Source organism: Scomber scombrus, chromosome 13 (genome assembly GCF_963691925.1).
Source record: "Scomber scombrus chromosome 13, fScoSco1.1, whole genome shotgun sequence".
Taxonomy (NCBI): Eukaryota; Metazoa; Chordata; class Actinopteri; order Scombriformes; family Scombridae; genus Scomber; species Scomber scombrus.
The window spans coordinates 13,516,288-13,538,273 of NC_084982.1; the positions used below are offsets into that span (position 1 = coordinate 13,516,288).

General features: G+C 39.4%; 1 protein-coding gene across 2 annotated transcripts in view; it reads left to right on the forward strand.

Annotated features, from left to right (window-relative positions):
* The window catches only part of hs6st3b (heparan sulfate 6-O-sulfotransferase 3b), a 60,705-nt gene extending 39,346 nt beyond the window's left edge, over positions 1–21,359 (forward strand). For both annotated transcript variants that reach the window (XM_062431805.1, XM_062431804.1), the window contains one exon: positions 19,971–21,359. In XM_062431805.1, coding sequence (XP_062287789.1) covers positions 19,971–20,739 — 769 coding nt within the window. In that variant the 3' untranslated portion in view covers positions 20,740–21,359. The remainder of the gene's footprint in view (positions 1–19,970) is intronic.
* The last annotated feature ends 627 nt before the right edge of the window (positions 21,360–21,986 follow it).

Below are 21,986 nucleotides of genomic sequence, written 5' to 3' on the forward strand. Positions count from 1 at the left end.
CTCTTATTCAGCTTGGACCTCTCTGAAATAAACCTGTTGAATATTTCATTAGATAACAGACAGCTGGTTCCTCTTGGGATCTTGCTGTACTTTCATTTTATTCAGTACTTTGCATATTGCAATGATCCGGTAGTCTTAAGAGCATTCTCATCACTAGAATATTGTGTTTTGCTAAAAGAAGTACTATACAAGCCTTCGGCAATCTTCAGGCTTTAAAAAATCTTGCAATTATAAGGTTCTGAATTTTGTTGAAAAACAATGATATTCACATATTTGTGATCATGGAAAGTTGCTTTGGCCTTGAATGTTTTTTAAATAATCTTTTGGGGATAAAGTGTGCTACAAGACATGAGTAGCTAATAGATATGTGAAGAACAGTGAAACTCACAAAAGGCCTTAACCTTGCACAAATAATTTTCATATATACTCAAGGCAATAACACTTGGAACTGCTAGAACCTACTGAAGAGGATTTTTCAATAGATTCAGTAAAACGATTGAAATTATTATTATTATTATTAGTTATTTCTGACTTGACCAAACTGAGCTTACTCCAGCTTTGCAGGCACACACACACACACACACACACACACACACACACACACACACACACACACACACACACACACACACACACACACATGCCACCATCTTCATCCCCCAGGACTGTCAGCCCTCTTCAGAAGGTCTGTCACTGTTTTTAATAATGAATTCTTCTCTATCCCAGATCCAAATAACTGTTTGATTAACCTGCTGATCTGACGGATTGTAGAAGAGTTCTCTGTTTGGTGCCTGTAAATACAGGCCTTAGGTCATTGCTTGGCACAGTATGGGAGTCTCAGCTTGCACATCCTGCTCACCCAGTGCCAGAAAGGACTCAGAGGACAGCTGGGCACAATGCCATAACCAAGCTGTTACATCTTAGTGTGACTCTCTACTAAGCTTTTGGTTTACTCTGCAAAGTATATCAAGTAAACGCCATTTCAATTAATTTCTAGGGCTGAATTCTGAAAAAACAAATTAGTAGGTTTATTTACAGAATAAGCTGTCTTCACCAGGGAGAGTTTGAACAGTATTTGGTGGTTGCTAAAACCCATCATTTTAATTAGAAATATGCTTGAAGATTGTTCAGCAAATGTTTTGAAGCTTGTTTGAGTTGTAAATCTTGTAGATAAATTGGCAGTAATGCATTAAATGGTGACATGTTTTCTTCTTTCAGTAATGAGTAAGTTAAGGACTTCTGTGAAATCAAAGATAATCCCAGTAACGCTCCATTACTACGACAATGTGGGGTTTGGCATTTGCTAAATTACTGGAAGTTTAATGGAAGGTTGGTGCAGCAGCTGGAGGTGTGGGGAGGCTAATTGCCTATACCAAAAGAGAAATAAATGTGCCTCTTGGTAACTCTTAAGTTGTCTTATGTACATGTCATGTCTTATTAGCTGCTAGCTAGTAGTGACTGATAAGTCTGAATCAGTTTGGGTTTTTTTTTTTTTTTGGGTGTTAAAGGGGGTTTGAACCCTGCAGCTTCACTGTGAGGATGGGACTTTTGAAGAGCTGTGTGCAGTTATCAGTGCTAAGCTAGCTGGTGATAGTCGGTACCTCTAAACTGACAGCTGGCTGCTCGCTAAGTCACATCTCCTTTTGTGTTTCTACACGTTAAATACAGAAGATGTGACATGAGGCTTTGAAGATGTTTAATTGCACATTTGAGTGAGCTTTGGCAAGGAAATCAAAGTAATGTGAGTAATACAGCTTAATCACAGTACATAATTACAGTAATGTAATTACGTTTTTAATGAATAGTTGATTTTCAAGTGACTTGATTACCACTGTTTTACACATAGTTTGTTGGAAATGACCCTCAGAAAATTTTCTTATAGAAAATTCAAAGCGAAGATTTGGGAAGAATTTCATATTTACGTCAGTATTAACAGATGAAGGACTGCAAACCTGTTTGTATGTTTTGCAATATGATACTTTTTACAAGTTTTTATTGTTTTTATTTACTAAAAGTGAGTAAATATGCCTTCTAAGTCAACTGTTTGTTTTTCTGTGATTGTACCTTCATACAATTTGACAAAGAACCCTCACTCATGTCACAAAAAAGCCAGGCTTTGAGATGACGGCTTATTGTATGGAACAAATGTGTTTACACGAGTGGCCTTTGATCATTCCTCATGGGCAGACTTTTACAAAGACGGCTGACAGAAACCATCACTCTTTGATCACAGCTATGGTTCCTTATACATGAGGGCAGCTATCGTTTATGAATGATTTACTTTGCAGTTATCATATCAGTGATAAAAGCAAACCAAGGCATGGGCCATGAGGCAAAACCCTGAGAGTCTGTGTTGAAATTGCAGAGATACAGTGGTGGGCATGCAGCTGAGAAGTTGGCCCCGCTGTATCATCGAACACAGCACTCATTAGACTAATAAGTAGCTGTATCGATGTGTGCTGAGTAAAGCAGGCAGAGCTGGTCTGTTGTTCCACTTCGCTCTGACAGTGGACAACCTCAAAACAATGGCTCTGAAAACTGTGCTATTTATCTATCTATCTATCTATCTATCTATCTATCTATCTATCTATCTATCTATCTATCTATCTATCTATCTATCTATCTATCTATCTATCTATCTATCTATTTTTGCTTAGAAACCTTAATGGTTAAACAATCCTCAGTATAGTTATTAAGATTCATTTTCTGTCAATTGACTAATCAATTTATTGACAATTTTTAGCTCAATCTGACTTAACAATAGAACATGTGTTAGATACCATAAATGTGTACTATATTTCGTCATTATCTGTTTCCTTCTTTTTTCTTTTTACCCGGTCTTTCATTAACACATGCACCCACACACATCGCACATACGCACACGAAACACTCCCCTCCAATTCAGCAGACTCTCAGCAGGGTGGGGATTACCGCCATGGCTAAAGCCTTTCCAGTGCTTCTGGCTTGATCCTCTGTGCCAAGCAGAGACTAAAATGAGCTTCAGAAAGTCAGATAATCGGCCTCATCTACATGACTCTCTCTCAGCTACACTAATATTTAAGAGGCACTCACTTCATTACACTGGTAAACTTTGAGCCCTGCACGGCTGGCTGTTTGGCGATATCTCATCTTTAAGACAATACGTTCAAACACTTAAAAGCAGCATTTTAATAAGTCCCGGGGTCCAAAGTAGTAGCTCGTAGGCAAATATCCACAGGATAACATGGAAGTATCAAGCAAAAGTAGAGCGAATCCAGTATTAGATCTCTTAGTGATGGGAAATGTTTACACCTTAATTTTCCGTCAATTTACCCAACATGGCCAACAGCTGAAATGGCAGATGAGTCAGTCCATTAGAAATGTGCATTAAAGGGAATTAAATCTTTTATGGATCATGATTGCAGCAAGTATATAATTAGGAAGAACTATATAAAAGCTATTATTGAAAGGGCACGTTCTATTGATCATAGCATTATGGTATCCGTGAGAATAATGTGAAAATATTTATTAGTATTGTTATAGTCTCTTTCTCTCACACACAGAGGTACTAAGCTGTTGGCTGATATGGTTTAAATACAGCAGAGTGCAGCAGACCACCTGGTCTCTTAAGGTAAAATCATACAGGTATAAAATCAATGCCAGCTCCATTGTTTTTGATTAAATATATTCATTATGACTTAGTCCAGCTCATAAGTAGGAACAGTAGAGATCTTTAGATTGTGAAATTGTCTTGTATGAATTATCTGGAGACCGTTTCTGCCAGCTTTATGGATTTGAAGAACATCAGTAGCGAGTTTGAAATCGTCTAGTTGACTCAAAATCATGTCTATTGTTGTTGTTATTTAGTCTGTATGCAGGACAGGATCTATTATTGTTATATCTTTATTTAAAATTGATGCCTTTAAGGTTCCACTCTAAAAGCTCCTTTAATCTTATCAATGATTAAACACATTCCCCGAGCTCTACACCTCATTTTAGAGTCTTTCAATTCATTGATTTGAACAGCTTGTAACTTATTTGGTTTAGTATCATGGCTCTCATCAACATAATTTCCAGCTGATGTGAGCAGCTTTTTTCAATGAAAAGGCCCTGACCAATAGAGAAAGTTGGCAACTAGCTAGTTGACAATGTAGAGCACAGTGAAAAGTGGTCTCCTGCAGCAAAGTTAACTTTTTGCCACCTAACTATCTAGCCATCTACCCAATCTGCCTCCTCCAAACAAAATGTCATATTATGTAGACGTCATTGGTCTCATGGTGTCTAATATTGACATTGATTGATTTGCATTTGACTTAGATGATAGCCTGGTGTGTTTTATACAGGCACCAAAGGTTACCTTATCTGTCAATACCAGACTCCAAGAGGTAGGTCAAACCACTGGTATTTGACCCCCTGGGAATAAGAACGGGTTGCACAGCTGCGGCTAATGGAAATAGATAGATAGAAAAACAGTCATACAGTATTGGACAAATGAACATTTTGACCTGATGATGGGATCAGGGCATCATCAAGGTTATAGATGTCATGCTGAATGGGACATGACTGTCTGTGACAACTTTCATGGTAATCCATCCAATACTTGTCTGACATTTGACAAAAAATCTAGAGTCAGAGGATTCATCCTCCGGTGACCACGAATGTCTGTACAAATTTCATGGCAACCCATCAAATAGTTGAGTTATTTCAGTCCAGACCAACCATCAGTAGAGCCATACTGTTTGTAGAGGTATAGTAAAAATGAGCTACTATATAGTATCACTAGGTAGTATTTGAATGTCTATACCTGCAGATTATTCTATCATTATTGGTTCCCCATCCCTTCCTTTTTCTGGGATAGATACATCAGCTTTTTCTATATTGCACCAATAATAATGATGATAGTGGCCATTGTGGAAATTAAATTCTGCAATGAGCATAAAAACTATTACTGCCGTCTGAACTTGAATGATATTTTTGGGACACTAAATGTGTAGAGTGAGGGACTAAGAGGATGAAATACTGAAGTTGTGTGAGACGTTCAGGGTCTCATGGCAGCAAGCAAAGCTCTCAGTGTCTTCAGCTCTGTGTTATGCGACGTGACACGTACTGTGGTTTCCACTGCCAGCCCGTGTTCTTGCATCTCTCCTATGGCTGTATTATTAATTCAGACACCATGCGAGTACACGCCTTGTCTCCTCCTCCGCTGTCTCTTGGCGAGATCTTTGAAAGAGGAAGATTAAAAGAAGAGCATAATTAGACAGGAGGATTTCCACTATCATGGTAATTGAGGCTGTGCTGTCATATTACAATGTCTAATTGGTCTCAAATTACAGAAAAGCAGTTAGTACAGCAGAGAGTTGCTTGTCAACATAAAGGCGCATTCAAAATTCCTGTCCAACCTATACTTTTCATCTTGTTTAGTTATTGTCTAGTAACTGTCTCTTACAGGAATTTTCCTTGCAGAGCCACTTATATCCTAACACCCCGCTTAGGTGATGGCAGTATCATGAGATTTATTTGCACATTTCATCTACATCATGTCATTAGTAAGTAGTATATGAGATTTATTGTAATTGCTACGCAGTTATATAGCGGTATTAACACTGCCGAGCTTAGATTTTTGTTCTCTGCTTCTTGACAAGCAGAGGAGGTCAAACAGGTGCTGTCCCGGGAGCTGAAATGAGATGACAGACCTCATTAAAGGTATCAGATGTGAGCAAAGATGGTACCATCCTTGAGTTGCATTCTCAGCCTGATTGCTCGAGAGTTGCATTCATCCGTTCCAAAGTATACAGCTTGTCACTTAGGTCTTGCCCCTTCTAAAGATTTTGTCCCCCCCTACTCTTACATGCTGCTGCTCATTGCGGCAAGGTTACATTTTGTGTTGTGGGAATCAGGCACCTTTGTGTCAGACTGCAGGGTGCAGCATCACCACGAGCATAAAGGCAGGAGACCTGGATTGAACCAGATTGCAGTGTATTTCATATCCGAACAGTTTGTGCTGATTTAACCTCTGGCGACATTTTATTCTGTTAACGCAGCCGGCTACCTGAGACGTCTCTCCACACTCACTGTGTTCAGGCAGTACACGGCTCTGCTTACCATCTATGAAGTGGTTTCTTATGTCTCATCTCAGGAAAATTGCACTGTGGTTATCCAGGCTTCATGAAGTTGTAGAAATAGATGGTGAAGTAGTGGTTGAGTGGCTTTTATGATTATTAGTGTCACCAGTGCTCACAATTATTTGATGAATGGGCCATCCTGAGATATATTACATTTTCTTTCTTTCTTTTGTCTTTGCAGTGTCGAGGGGTGAATGAAATGTTCCTCCTTTGAAGGACAATTTTCCCCCTTGTTGTTATCTGCCACTCCGAGTACAAGCACTCTCTGTTTGCGCACCATGTCAAGAGCTAGCAATGCCAGCTTCCTGACAAGTAAATGAAAGGTCCCATCGCTCTTCTTGTTTCTTCCCAGGTGACACCCACTGTCCCCATTCCGTCACCATCAAAAAGCTGAACAAGATGCCGAGAACCTCAAAAACGGTCCATTATGGGCTGCCAGGGGGAGCGCAGACACCATTAAGGAATGGTATCAGTTACAAATAATGCATGTCTCCGGTCTCATTCTCATCTTGTCAGAAAGAAAAAGGACAGTGCGGAGATGTAGAGATGCACCGCAGAGACCTTGCATGCTGAATAACGCCCTAGCTCTCACAGACCAAGGACATCTCCTCACCAGAGAGATGGTGAAGAGATGATTCAAGTACGAGCTTGCTATGTAGTCCAAATCTAAAACCATTAAACAAATCATACAACAGCTGATAAAAGTGTTCTGTTCAAAACATTTTCAAAGCACACATTATTGTGCTCTGTTCACCATATAGGATACTGTGATTTAATTTGTTGTTCTGCTTTGTTAATAGAGGATACATAATGTTGCAGTTCATAAAGTGGAGTGATAAAAAAGAGTCCTTGTCAGTCTCAGTCGCCTTACTGCTGTTAATATCAATGTCACTTTTCATGACTGCTGAAATTACTGCAGGGATGGAGGAAGTCATTACCTAGAGAAGTCATTTCTATCCTCATGGTGTATGGTACATCGCTCAGGGTTTTTACACAAGGTTAAGCACATAGCACTTCCTGCAACATCTCTAAAGTGGTAAGAGATCACACTAATCAAGATGAATTATAATCAAATGCATTTTTTAATGCTTCTTATGCACCACGAGAACCCAGCTGCTTCAGACATTTTTTTCCACAAACAAAGCTTGCACTAGACCACGTTATCTCCCTGTGATGGATTTCATTTGGGAGATGCAGATAAAAAAAAGGTAATGTGCTGGTTTGTGGTTGATTAAGATCACAATCACTGATACAGGTTCATCTCCTATAGCTTGTTAACGACCAGTGTGCAGAGCCAATAGTCGTAGAGATTACTTGACTAAAACACATGAGAATAATGTAGTTTATACTACTATCTAGTGACATGTATAACTAATACAGACATGTTATATTAAAAATAACTGTTTTAAGTTATGAGATATTACAAACCACTGGATATAATGTCTAAGTGCTGCAGATGAGACACAGATGAGTAGCACCAACACTGAGCAGATACCAGCCCTTCCACTTTTATGCGCATGACAATCTTAAGATGTAATCTGAAAACTCTAAAGGCTCAGTCCTTCTCTGTGAAATGCCATTAAGTTCTGAGGCATTTATGTCTTTTTAATGAGAGAGCTAAATTGCCTTCATACGCAGTGATTTTTGTGCAAATGAAAGCCTTGCAGACTATGAATGTCAAGTAGACAACTAAATGTTCCTTGGCACACTGTGGGCCCAGGGCTGTAGCATTAGGATTCACACTGACGGCTATGTGAAGAAACCGGGAAGTAGTCTCTCTTCTGGAAAATATTTAAAATGTATTAAACAAAAAGCTGATGTATGCTAGCAACATAGCAGTGTCATTATAGTATATTTCACAAAAACTGTATTACAAAAATTGCTTTAGTGCAACACCCAATATTTATAATGCTGCTTCCTCATCAAGAATGAGTAGACTCAGTTATCTTGCTAAAGGTGTCTGACTATTCCGTTGGTGCAGGTAATATCTGAAACATCTTCAGACACAGCTAGAATTGTGACAGCTACAGAAAAAAATATCAGTTATTTATTACTTGGAATATATTTTCTGAGGGCAAATATCCCCAAATCACCTCTCTGCTCTCTGTGCTTTGACAGCTACATCAGTGCTGAGACTAGACATATCTATTTATCTGACAGCACATTTTCTCACCTTGACGTAAATGGCTAATTATGGTGACAAAATAAGCTTAAGTCCAGCAAATAGATCATCATCAGCAAACTGAGTTTGATCAGTTGTCATGGAGATGGCTTACTATATCTTGACAAACTACTCTTTTCAAAGTCAAGCATAAACTTTCACATTGAAGATGTGCTCTCTGCTTTTTATTGCTCTGCCAACATAGTTGGAAGAACTTGTACTTTCAGCTTTTGACATTCTGAGTTTCAGCAACAAGGAAATTGCTCTCATTCATGCTGATAAATCAGCTCCTTAACTTAAAGGTGGAGTTTCTGACCTCCGATGGCACTATGGTGTTTCTTTTAAGTAGTTGAATATGACAAAATTATCAAGAGGAGGAAATGATCTCCTGTTCTGGGTTGAAGCTTGCAGGTTGCAAATGTGGTGAAACAGGCCCCAGATCATCTTTTTTTTAAATCCAATCTGCAGATGATGTGATGGACTTAAACATGTGGACATGAATTCACAGCTTGGAGAAATATATAGCAGGTTTTGTGAACCAGTTTACATTTACTTTACCTAACCGACAGTTGAACAAACACAACTTTTGCGTTTGATTACTTTGATTCATGCTCACTATTTGCAAAGATCTTATGATTTTATGATAGTACCCGTCTTTACCTCTTCTTGACAGTGCAACATAAGCACACAAGCTTTGTATATGGGGCGTATAACTCCATAGTTCAATAGCCTAACAACATGTAGGATATACTATTTGAGCTCAACAATTATACAATTCATTTAGACTTTGGTTCACAATATTCCTTATATCTACCTCCTCCCTTCGCTTTCACTGATAAAATATCAGTATATCATTTGATAAAGTGCTTACAATAATCCGTTATCTTTCTCCTCTATGTGTAATTTAAATGAATTAAGGGCTTTGCTGTAAAAGAACCAGGATCAATTTTCTGTTGATCTTTCAGATATCATAATTACCATGAGGTTTATTTTACTCTCATTTACTGCATGTCATGCCATATTTGCTATAATAATCGTCACAGTATTTGAATTTTTCATTTAATTTACAACCTTGCACTGTAGCATATAGTATTGCAAAGAAAATGTGACTGAAAGTGATAGGAAACAGAAGAGTGGAGAAATCTTACACAACCAGATCTTCTTTTTCTAAATAAATAAATTTGATACTGAGAACATAACTGTCAAATTGTTGGTAATATTTTCAATTAGGGGTTTGTCTATGAAAATATTGGAGGGAGTAAATGTGCTTGTTGTCTGTTAATATTTACAGAATCAGTCAATTGCATTTAATTAGAATAGACTGCTGTCAAGGCAAGGAGAGACTGAGATTGGGATATAAGGTATTGTACAGTATGTTATTTCTTCTATAAAAGGTTTCTCACAAGACCTTGAATGTTACTAAAAGCAGGGCAAACAAATATCTGTTTATGCTGTTATGTGAAATCTTTTAAAGGTGAGCCCCAAGTGAAGTTACTTTTTAGACACTCTCTGATCTAACAAGGATAACATGATGCCATTTGTCCTTCGCACTATAGTGGGCAGAACTGATGAAAAAAAAATACAATAAAAGATTGCAGCTTCTCGTGGTGGGTAACATATTTCCTTAAAGATTATTTCTTTCTTTCTCCAGAGGCTGTAAATTGAAGCTTCCTCTGGCAGCTGAGATCTCATTGTTTTCTTTTCTGTATCGAATAAAGAGCACAGTACCCTGGGTATATTATATGGGCATACACACTGTAAAACCTCAGAAAGTGGAAGTGGAATCAACTCATCTTGTGTCTTTAACTAACATAAATACATATGTTTATTGATTTCAAATGTAGTCATCATAAAATTTCTAGTATTCATTTGTAAACCATTTCAAAACTTATAAACATGATCATCTGCCTGATTTGAATATTTGAATGAATGCACACCGAATAGTTCACTCATCAAATTAAGTTTCTAAAGTTATACTATGATTAACATATTGAAAGACTTCCCAGAATCACAGCATTCTCAGAGTTAAAACCCCCATAGATACTCCTTTTTTGTGTCTTTACTAGATGTCAAGATAAGCAATGGTTGTTTCTTTTTATAATAATGTGGATAATACCAACCACGATGAAGGTTGTATGAAATACCCCAAAACCCTTTAACAAGATCAGAAGGCAAGATTCTAAGTTTTTAATTTATGTTTAATCTCTCAAATTTCTCAAATTCTTGAAGGCAGCTGGTAAAACTTACATTTCTTAGTTGAACAAGCTTGAAATGTTTCATAGTGCACCATTTTAAATTGAATTTAAGCAATTTGACCTAATTTAAAAATGTATTAAAAATATGAGAACCACAGTTTGGGAGGAACCTGTAACGATTTCTCACAGCCGGCTTATTGCTTGAACATTCACACTTGCTGGTTCTGACTAGGAGCTTGAGAGTATATTTACAGTTCCTCACCCAGTATGTCGCCCATCAATACTCAGGAGCACACTGCTACCAGAGCAAAAAGCACCTTAGCAGCGTTCTCAGCTTTCTCTTAAATAAATTCCAGTTAGGTGCTATGCTGCTGTGATTTCTTCCACATGATTCAACCTGTTTTTAAGAACAGCTTGTCCTTCACACCATCTTTTGTGCATATATGTCAAGCGTATACAGCCCCTAAGTTGCTACAATAACTTGGTACATATTTAGTGAGGAGTCCTCATAGTTTAAATCCATGTACCTGTCTACTTTTGTAGTGTTTGGGTTGCAACCCTAAAACTGTTTATTGGTTAAGGGGGAATACTGAGACCCTCTCACTGACAGCTGGAGTTGTTCAGCTGAGGGCTGTGCCACAGGCATCCCCATATCCTCATCCTGTCCTGCTGTTGACTGCTACGACTTGACATGATCTCTGATCAGGTGCACTGCTCAGATCATGTCTGAGGGCTGTGGGACACCACAACAAGGTTCTACCTGCTCAAGCTTGGATGTGTGTATCTGACCAGCAAACATGAAGGAATGTGCAGGATTATATAAACTGTGTGTGCACTCAGCTACCCTGTTCTATGATACACCCCTTGGTCGATGGTCACCATGGTTTTTAACACCTTCTCAGAAGCAGCTCGCAATACTTTCTGTGTTCCACTCATTGATTTCAGTTCTTACAATACAAACCTATACCAGCCTGAAATTGTTTGCTGATATATAATCCGACTGTCACTGTGTTGCCTCCCTAGCTCATCGGCTTTTATCATTGCCATGATTTACCTGAATGACGAGTCTTTTTGAGAAGGCCGTAAAACAAAGAGTGAACAGGGAGAATGATGGTTGTTTATATGCTGTGCCTCAAGTGGAGGGCAGTGAGGAGAGACGATGCACAGCGAGAGATAAACACAGGAGATATAGAGGGAGATTGACGAATGAACTCAACAGCGTGATTAATGTGACAACCTTTAAGAAAAGGTTATGGATCCTGGGGGAACACTAATGTGTGTAGGACATGCAGGAGAAGCAGAATAGAGAAAAGGCCAGGAGTCAAGTGAGGTGCAAAATTACGCGAATACCCTGTTGTCATGGTACAGTATACTGTACTCTGCACTGCTCCAAGAAACATTTATCCCAGTGTTTTGGTATATTTGCCTCTTAGTTAATGTTTTTAACATTGATCAAACAAATATGTCAATTTAGGAGTTTTTTGTAAGCTGATTTACGACAATTTACAGATGCATTAATCCATGTTTACTGCCATTTGTCTGTAACTATTTGTAATGAGGTAATGAAGTACCAGCTAGTTTTAGGGACATTTTATGCCTTTATCATAGAGACACTGGAAACAATTGTCAGTTAGCACACCAGATCCACTATATAAATCTGAGATGCAGATTCAAAGGTCTGGAACCAGGCTAACGCAAATCCCCCACACTGTCATCATGAACTCTGCCCTCTCTCAAACCAGTGAGACAAACACACACAGGAATCTCTTATGCAAAATAACCCAAATCAGAGTATTTTGTTTGGCAAGACACAAACAAGTCACGTAACTGCAAAATCCCTAGTTTTATCTGGGTGGGAGCCTTTGTTGCATGCCATGTATCTCTCTCCCATATTTCTTGTCTGCAAATGACCAAATGACTAAAAATAAAGAAGCAAGAAAGAAAATGCTGAGAGCCTTAACAAAGTATACATATTGCATATGTTTCATTAGAGTAAGCAGTGAGAAGCAGTAAGCACAACAAATAAAAACCATAAAATAAACCAAATCAAAGTTAGACTACAACAACAGTAGATAATTAAAAAGCCATTCAATGCAGTACACTAATACTTTCTTATCGGTGCAAGATTTAATAGTCTTAATGCCCTTCTTAAACTCTTTGCTTTTTCTGTTATAACTGAAGAGCCGTAACTGTAAATAATCATAAAATAAAGCAAAAACAATTAAGATAAGGATAAGTATTTTAGGTAAAGCGCTGGCTCCACTGCGCCATTTACTTTTAGAAGTTGAAAGTGCTGTGTTTAATCAAACTTAAAGGAAGAAAGACAAAAACAAGCATTGAGCAAGTTTGAATAGATGCACATGAAAATCCTTTTGGCTATGATCCAAATTATGGTGATTATGTGTCAACTTGGGTTTGATGTCTCTCTTAAGAATGTGAATAAAGCAACATATGCCCAGAGAAGGATGGTTAAAACATGTTTTTCATTATGTTCCTGGACTGCAGAGATGGAGAGAGATCAAGGCTGTTGCATTGTGATAAATCAGAGGAGTCAGCCAACAGTAAACAGGTAGAGGTATCACACAATTCAAAAGCAGCTGCTTCAAACAGCAACTCCACACACACACACACACACACACACACACACACACACACACACACACACACGTACGCACACACACCATGCCACTGCATCTCAGCATCAGTCAGTCCCACTGTTGTACAGGGACAGAGTCTGTCTTTACTTATTGACTGCTCACAGTGTTAGCCTTTGCTCTGAACAACCCTCTGCCCAGCTCAGATATATTGTTTTGCTTTTCCCCATTGACGAGCTCACCCTTAAGCACCTTCAACAACATTTAACTCCCACACATGAATATCTGGAGTGAATTCAGTTCATCCACTTCCAAACATCATGTGCTGAGACTGAAAGTACAATGGCCCTTTTAGCAACCTGCAATCAGGGAGAAGCAGTGGGCTGAAATCATGTTATTATGGGCTAATTATGGGCAATTAAAAACTAGTTGTCTGTTGCACTGACATTGGCTGAGAATAAAATGCGGTGTACATCTGGTCTAGCCTCTGTTCCACTAGTTTCTGAAACTCAGTGCATTCACCATTCCTTTCATCATTCTTTCTGCTGTTCCAGGTCTTTACTTTCCATATCCTGGGCTAAATTGGCTCCACTACCCTACTTTAAAGTTGAAATAATTGCAAAGGATGAGACTGGCAATTATCCATATTTTTCCTATTGTAAACACATCTCATATACAGAGCCAAACCAACAATGAATGGTTCCTACTTGCAAGTATTGTGTGTGTCTCCAAAGCCTGATATATCCTATTCCTCTGTCGTAGACCTCACAGTGACCCACACTGTTGCACTGGATGATGTGTTCCTTTGCCACAAAGATTATCACAGTTGGTATAGAAACTGTTCCAGTAACAGCGATCACGTTTTCGGCCTCAAGAATCAGGGTCCTTGTCCTCAAATTCAGTTTTCCAGTTCTTTATAATAATTTTTTTTTTTTTTCTCCACAGGGACAATGTACATCATTCAACATTTTCAGAGAACTAAAAACGTAAATGCACCCAATTGTAGCCACGGGCTTGTTTCCATTGGCAGTCCCCCCTGCCAGATGTTACCGGCACAATTCCTAAAAAAAAAAAAAACTACATTACACACAATATATACGAGGCAATTATAATAAATAATCACAACAGTCATAGCGTCACAGTATAAGTCGCCCAGCGACACATTAAAATAGTATTGCACACTTCATGTTGCTCCCAGTACCTTGTGCTTGTTTAAGCTTTATACCTACCCCGTTTCTAAGTGCAGCTGAGTAGTGATCAGGCAGGGGGGGAAAGGGACTGCTTGGGGTCTGTAGAAGTGTGAGACTGCAGCAATGCAAAATCCAGTACATAGGTCTTATTGTGGTTTTGATTGATTATAATGGATGACAGTGGTAGATATATGGACATTAGGGGTTAAAGTGCTATAGTGCTAATTTCCAAGTGCTGTCAGTTACATAGTAAAGTACACGATGAAAAAGATACAGAAACAGAAAGACATGAATAAGTAAATGAGAGAAAACAAACAAAAAAAACAAACAAGCAAACAAACAGAACATACAATGCACGTCAACAATGATTACAGATTTGGTTATTTTTAAGCCACTTCTTTAGATGTAATTTGAATGTGGCATACGTGTTACAGTCCCTGTAATCTCTGCTGTCTAAAAACATCTACTGTTCAGCCCTCCTCGTCCTGCTGTTATTACAGACATGTCTGAAATAACCACGACCCTTTGTCTCACAAATGGTCAATGGAGTTTGTAAAGGGCGCTAAAAACAAAAATATTGAATAAGCAACAATATCTCAACAACATCTACAAGATCTTTTTTTATTTAAACATTACAGCACCGTAAAATATGGCGTGAACAAATAGGCTGAATACTTATTTATTCGTGTTAATTTGAATGGGTTTTTAAATTACATTTGGAACAAAACCTGGAAAATGCGCTTTCACTTCTGCTCCCTTTAAGATGAATTTAAATTGTGTAGGCTACAGACCATCATGTTCCCCTCAGGATGTATAATAACTTCGGTAACCCTACAACTTTTTATCTAATGGCATCAGTAGGTCAAAACTTGAATGTGCCCAATACTGACCGATACTTATCAGTTTAGCTAATACTAGTTAGCCAATGTTAGCATGCTAACTCTAGTGAACATGATAAACACAACAGCATGTTAGCATCGTCATTGTGACCATGTAGTACATTGACTTTAGCTCAAATTGTGTGCCTCACAAAGCAGTGTGGCTGTAGTCTTTTAAGCTGTGTCTATAAGGAACGCTTAGCATGAGCAACATGTTAAACAGAGGAACAACAGTGAGTGCTATTTTTGTGCGTCTAAACTGAAGGCGTTCATGGACTGTGTTGAGTGAAGGTCACCTATATTTTGTCAGTGCTCAGAACTCTATGGAAATCCAAGGAGACCAAAAAAAATGAAATCAACATCTGAAGCCACACATTGGTCGCATCAACATTAAATAAACATGCTTATGGCACTTTGACAACATGCAATTAAACACGTAAACACGTGTGGCATTAGACAGACATCCCAACTCTACTGGAAGTTCCGGGAGTCTCCCGCATATTGATAGCGGCTCCCTGACGCCCAATACAATATCCCAGAGTAGAGCGATCGAGCAATAGCGCACGCACTAGAGATTGACTGCGTGTGTGTAACTGATCATGTAGCACGAGAGTGAGCGAGAGCGTGTATGTGCATCATGTGCGTGTGCCTCCCTGAAATAACTTTTTGACGGTTGGGATGTCTGCATTAGATGTCAATTTCCCACATTTTGGCATCTTTGACTTTCCATAGACAGCTACTTTTATTAAAAAAGAAGCATATCTATTCTGTCAGACATGTGAGACGAGCAACTGAAAAAAAATGCTCAAACGCTTTTGGTGTAGGCATGGTCTTAGTTTTATGCTTAAAGTAAGCCTTTAACATTTTGTTAAGGGTATGCACTTCTCCAATAAGTCGGCTTACATGAATATGATGTCTCTATCTCAGCCATTGTCTCAAGACATTTTTTAAAGGTATCAGTTGCACATGGCTTTTAATGCCTTCTGTGTTTATCAAACTTTTTCCATAAAACTATATCTATTTCGGTCATCCCAATTTTCCCTATTGTATTTTGGTCTATCCTTTACACATGAGACCAGTTACATGTCTGTCTGTCCTGAAAGAGGGATCCCGCCCCTGTTGCTTTTCCTGAGGTTTCTTCCATTTTTTTTTCCTCTTTTGTGATTTTGGGCTGTATAAATATAATTTACTTGGTATATTTAAACTACACCAGGCCTCACTATTCGTGTCAGCACCAGCTCTCTCCTCTGCTCCGTTCATCATTCCTTGCTTTAGTTTCCATTTTTGTCCGTACTTTGAATTCCTCTTCCATCTCCTTTTAATAGCCCCTATTTAGTTTGTGCTCCAGTGAAGTCAGGCTGCTTTAGAGATGAGTGTTCTGGGGTGGGATGAATTGCAGTATGCCTCCTATCCATTATTGATCCATGATTAACTAAAGTTCAGCTTGGATCCTGACTTCAACACTAAAAAATGGGTTGGGAAATGTTGGCAAAAGGATGTCAGTGTTGCGATACAAGACAGTACATTATTAACATATCTAATTAAAGCAGCTTCCTTGAGCTGTTCTTTTATATGAACAGTATCACAGTCTAAACTATTCACAGCCACTTTTGATAGTGAGTGTAAAATTTCCTTTGGGGTAATATTCATGATCACACAGGCCAGAGTTAAGAGAAGCCTGTTAGCTTGCCCTTCCCCCCTCGGCAGCCATCTGTATCACTCAGGGAAAGCCTCCGTCCCCTTAGACAGCTCTGCAGACCCGTTGATTCTGATGCATTTTGACACTGATGGTGCACACAACTGACCTTTGGGCTGTCGAGTACTCTCAAACAACACTTGCTGCATGTGTTTATATCCCAGAGACAGTCTAATGAGGATGTATCTGCAGCCAGCCAACTCCAGGAGCAAGTGCCAGGATGCAGCTGCTGCCACCAGGGCTCTTATCACAGCTCCTTGCCTGACTCATATGGGGAACTTTGTCAGAGGTGACATTCCTACAACACACAAGACATATTTTTGGCAATCTTGTGCTTTGTTATGTTAATACTGTTGCTATTTGTGCCCTTGAATACAGCCAACCTATTTCCAGCCTTTCAATGTGTACTCTTCTCAAAAAACATTTGCGCAAAATCTTCCAGAAATGTATACCATGCATATGTACAACATGACCTTTTGTGAGAATTTTCTCTTCTCTTACCTAAAGTCAGGCGACTCGAAGAAGTTTGATTGAGGTTGGGAAAACGGGTTGATCAAATGAAACCTGCATGCACAGTAGCCTGCTACAGCTCACCTGTGTGGAAATGAACCGAGTTTGCCAAAATTGAAAGGAAGTGTCCATTTCCCACTCCATTTCCCAGGGTCCATTTCCTACGTTTCACATACTTTTCCAGAAATCAAATTTCTTAATTTACAAATGATTGGTATGAGAGTAGCTTCACTCTTTCATGTCATTTATGCCACACTTTAAATAAACACAGCATGATTTCTGCAGAGAGGAAACATGTTTGATGACAGCCTGTAATCAACAGACATGGCAGCCATTATATGAACTAAAACAGATTCCTTTATTCATGTCTACTTGATTTGAAGTGATTGATTGTCCTAATGATTTTTCTTTCATTACATGTCATTCCCCATCTTTCTCATTTCATTACCTGTCATCTCTGAAATGTAAATGATGTAATAAAGGCATAAAAAGCCTCCCAAGAAAGAAATTAAAAACCCTGTTGAATGGATTTTATAGTATATATAATTATACCCTAGAAGTATTGGAACTGACTCTTAACTAACATTATTTTCATTGTGGATCACCTGATTTGTTGTTTGTTTGATTGATTGATTGATTGATTGATTGATTGATTGATTGATTGATTGATCAGTCATTTAGCCTATAAAATGTCAAATAAAAATGGAAAAAGAAACTGGAACCAGAGAATGTTTGGAGTTTTTGCTTGAAAATCAAATAAAATTATTGATTAATTGACCAATTATTTCAGCTCTAAAGCTGCCTCTTGTGTAGCTGTCTCACAGTCTGATGAAGCCCATATAATGTCAGTGTTACACTCAGAGCTGATTTAACAAGACCAGACAAAAATGAAAGTAGTAGTGAAAAGACAATACAAGACAGATAACACACAGCATATACTGCCTTCAAAACAACCAGAATGAAGGCTGAAGAAAATATGTGCAAAATTATATTACGGAATACTTTTTATATTGTCTGCATTGCATCCGACCCTCAAGGATAAGCAAGTTTAAGCACTAAAGACAGTCTGTGAAGCTCTTTCATTTCCATTCCTGAGTGAGCCTGTGTGCTGATGTTTGTTGTGTTGAAGTATTGAAGCAGAGAGCAGCTTTGTGTGATATCCCAGCACTGCACTCCACTTTGTCTGTCCAGACATTACTCTAGGGGGGGTTGCCATCATTAAATATTCACATGGTAATCACAGGACATCACCTTAGGAGATGTTTACCTGGCCAACACCTGTCCAATCTTTGTTTTCCATCGTAATGCACACTGACATGCATGCGGTTCAGCAGAGTAGATCTCCTTGGCTGTATTAAACCTTGAAGGGCATGAAGGGCAACTTTCTATGTGTGGTCTGTCACTTTAAAGCAAATATCAACTGCACAATCAGACATGACTTTCATTTCATGTGCCTGTGCAGTTATGTATGATGTTTTTAATAAGTAAGTGATAAGTAAATGATTAAAGTTCAGTTTAGAGACTGACTGCTTTGCTTCCTCATCCGGAGAGCTTTGTGACTCCTCTATTTCAGTGTCCTATTATTGACACTGTCGAAAACGGATAAATCAAAGTTAAGCTTCCTCATTAATCTTCCATGTTCAGTGACTATCCTTTAGCAATGATCGAAGACATATTCACTCTCTGGGAGAGAGAGGCAGTAGTGTGTATAAAAAAAATAGTCCTCATTTTCCAATTCTTAACCACCAAAGTGCCATCTCAATGTGCTTTCTCATGTAAAATGCCCAGCTGTGATTGGGTGACAAATGAAGCATATACCAAGTCAAGTCAAATTATCTTTATTTACAGTATATAGTCACAAGTCAAAACAACGTTATCTCAGGGAACTTTTCACATACAGTATAGCAGGTCTAGACTGTACTCTTTAATTTACAAAGACCCAACAATCCCCCTTGAGCAAGCCCTTGGCTGCAGCGGCAATGAAAAACTGTCCTTTAATGGAAAGAAACCTCAAGCAGAACAACCATTTGTCTTGGCCGGTTGGGTTGAGAGAGAAAGATGGTAGGAGAGAGAGAACAGACAGACATGGAGAAGCACAGCAACAACAATAATGGAAAAAATTACTATAATGGTATTACAGGCATCAAGCTGGACCACATTGAAAGCAGGCGGTTTGCAGCCCAAGATTCCCACTTGCTAGATGAAAAAGTACAAAACTACAGGGAAGATGCCAAGTTAAAAGTACAACAGATATGACGCACAGAAACTAAAATCTCATTATTTTGTAACATTGGCATGTTTGGGATTTAGCTGGGTCAGTTTTTTCTAACTTTCTGGTCGTCCAGAGAATTTCCATTATGTCTTGATTCCCAACTATTCTCTTTGTCGGCAGGTGGTTGAACGCTATGGAAATACTTTGAGCTCAAAGTAGCATTACTCTGATGCAAAGGTTTAATATTCAAGGGCGATTTATTGACAACTCTATAATAATCCTATTAGTAAGACTTTCAGCTGGCCAGTTAGCATTCAACCTTGATGTTTCCTTCACAGGCAAAAGTCACCATCTGTCAGCAAAATGCAGGGCAGCCCTCTGTGATGATGATGATGTGCTCACAGCTCTCTAAATGTGTTTGTTTTGGCTGCAGGAACTTCTACTACATCACCATGCTGCGTGACCCAGTCTCCCGCTACCTGAGTGAGTGGAAGCATGTCCAGCGAGGGGCCACATGGAAGACCGCCCTCCATATGTGTGATGGACGCTCACCCACCCAAGACGAGCTGCCCACCTGCTACAGTGGGGACGACTGGTCTGGTGTCACCCTGACAGAGTTTATGAACTGCCCATCCAACCTAGCAAATAACCGCCAGGTCCGCATGCTGGCTGACTTGAGCCTGGTGGGCTGCTACAACCTGTCCTCTATGAACGAAAGCCAGCGCAACCACATCCTTTTGAGCAGTGCCATGAGCAACTTAAAGAACATGGCTTTCTACGGCCTGACTGAGTTTCAGCGCAAAACGCAGTACCTGTTTGAGCGGACGTTCAGCCTGCGCTTCATCTCCGCTTTCACGCAGATCAACAGCACGCGAGCCGCCAACGTGGACCTGAGCGAACCTGTGCGCAGACGCATCGAGGAGCTCAACTACTTGGACGTGCAATTGTACGAGTACGCGAAGGACCTCTTCCTCCAGCGTTTCCAGTTCACCCGCCAGAAGGAGCACCAGGAAGTGCGCTTGAAGAGGCGCGAGGAGAGGCGTTGGCTACGGGAGCAAAGAGAGCAGGGTAGGCCATGGCCGCCCAAACACAGAGGAGGAGGGAATAAAGGCGGGAGAGGGGGAGGAGGGTATGAGAAAGAGACTGACGGGGACTTCCCCACTACTACTGAGGACTACACAAGTCAAGTGGCCCGCTGGTGAGGCTATGATCCCATAACTCGAGAGGGCAAGAGAGAGAGAGTAGTCCGAACACTTACTCTGACTCTGTCTAGCACGTCCTACGTCTCTCTCTTTTTGTCTCACCATTAATATGTCTCCTGCATCTGTTTCTCAGCTTCAGTGTGATCCAAGTGCTCTGCTGTTTCTTTATGAAAACTGCCAAGTCTGTGAGTCTCACAGCAGCTCTGCCTTGGAGTGCCCTTCGGTGTCTTAAATCTTTAAATGCTGTTTGTATATTTTTGTCATTTAACTTTTTGCCTTGGTTATTTATCATGTGTTGAATAAGACAGTCGACTGAGGTGAAAAGGGGGAAAAAAAATCAAAAGAAGCTGCCATAGACTTTTGCATAGCTTTTAATTTTGACATTCACTGCAAAATTGATGAATGCCATTGAAGTCATTGTCTTTGTTCCAACTGGTAGAAAACATATTCCATTTGAAAGATGTAGTTGTAGAAGAGCTGACGGTTGCATGTCACATATCCACACTATACTTACAATTGGGAAGAGTGATTTCCAAAAGATATAATGTAAACCAAAGTGATTACAGAAGACAGTGTATGGATTTTATTTCTATTCAATGCCAATGCAACCCTCTCTAAAGATCACATTGTATGCATGCAGTACCCATGTTTTTAAACCAAATTATAGAAGACTGTCTCTATAGTGCTTATATTTCAGTTACAGTGCATTATATATTATTTTCTTAAGTGCAATACCTTGCAGACTTTTAACACCTTTCCCTAAGACAACATATTATGTACACACAAACTCACTCACAGTCAGATATATCCTGCTCAACAAAACAAGCCTTGGCCCTTACCTTTGTTTTTTTCTCTTTTTTTTGGGGGGGGGGGGGGGGTATAGGCACTCAAGTACTCCGTGAGGAGAGAAAAAACACATATTTTGTAAGTAATTCATGTTTGAAGTAGTGGGTCGCAGAGATAAAAAAGTTGGTAAATAGTCAAGTTGATTAAATGTGTCAGTGTGGCTGGTGCGTGGCCTGACTGTGTATGAGATGATCAGCATTCAGTTCTCATGCCTCTCCCCGTCACACTGGCTGCTTTTACATGTTTGTAGAGCTGACGGCTGCTGCACTCTGGGCAGTAGAGAGAGCTCTGGTGCCAGCCGAGTGCCAGTCTAAAAAGACTAGCCTCAAAGTAGACAGTTTAGAAATAAAACATGTCTGTCGTTTCTTCCGCGCGATAGTTTCCACTCCCTCAAATCCAAT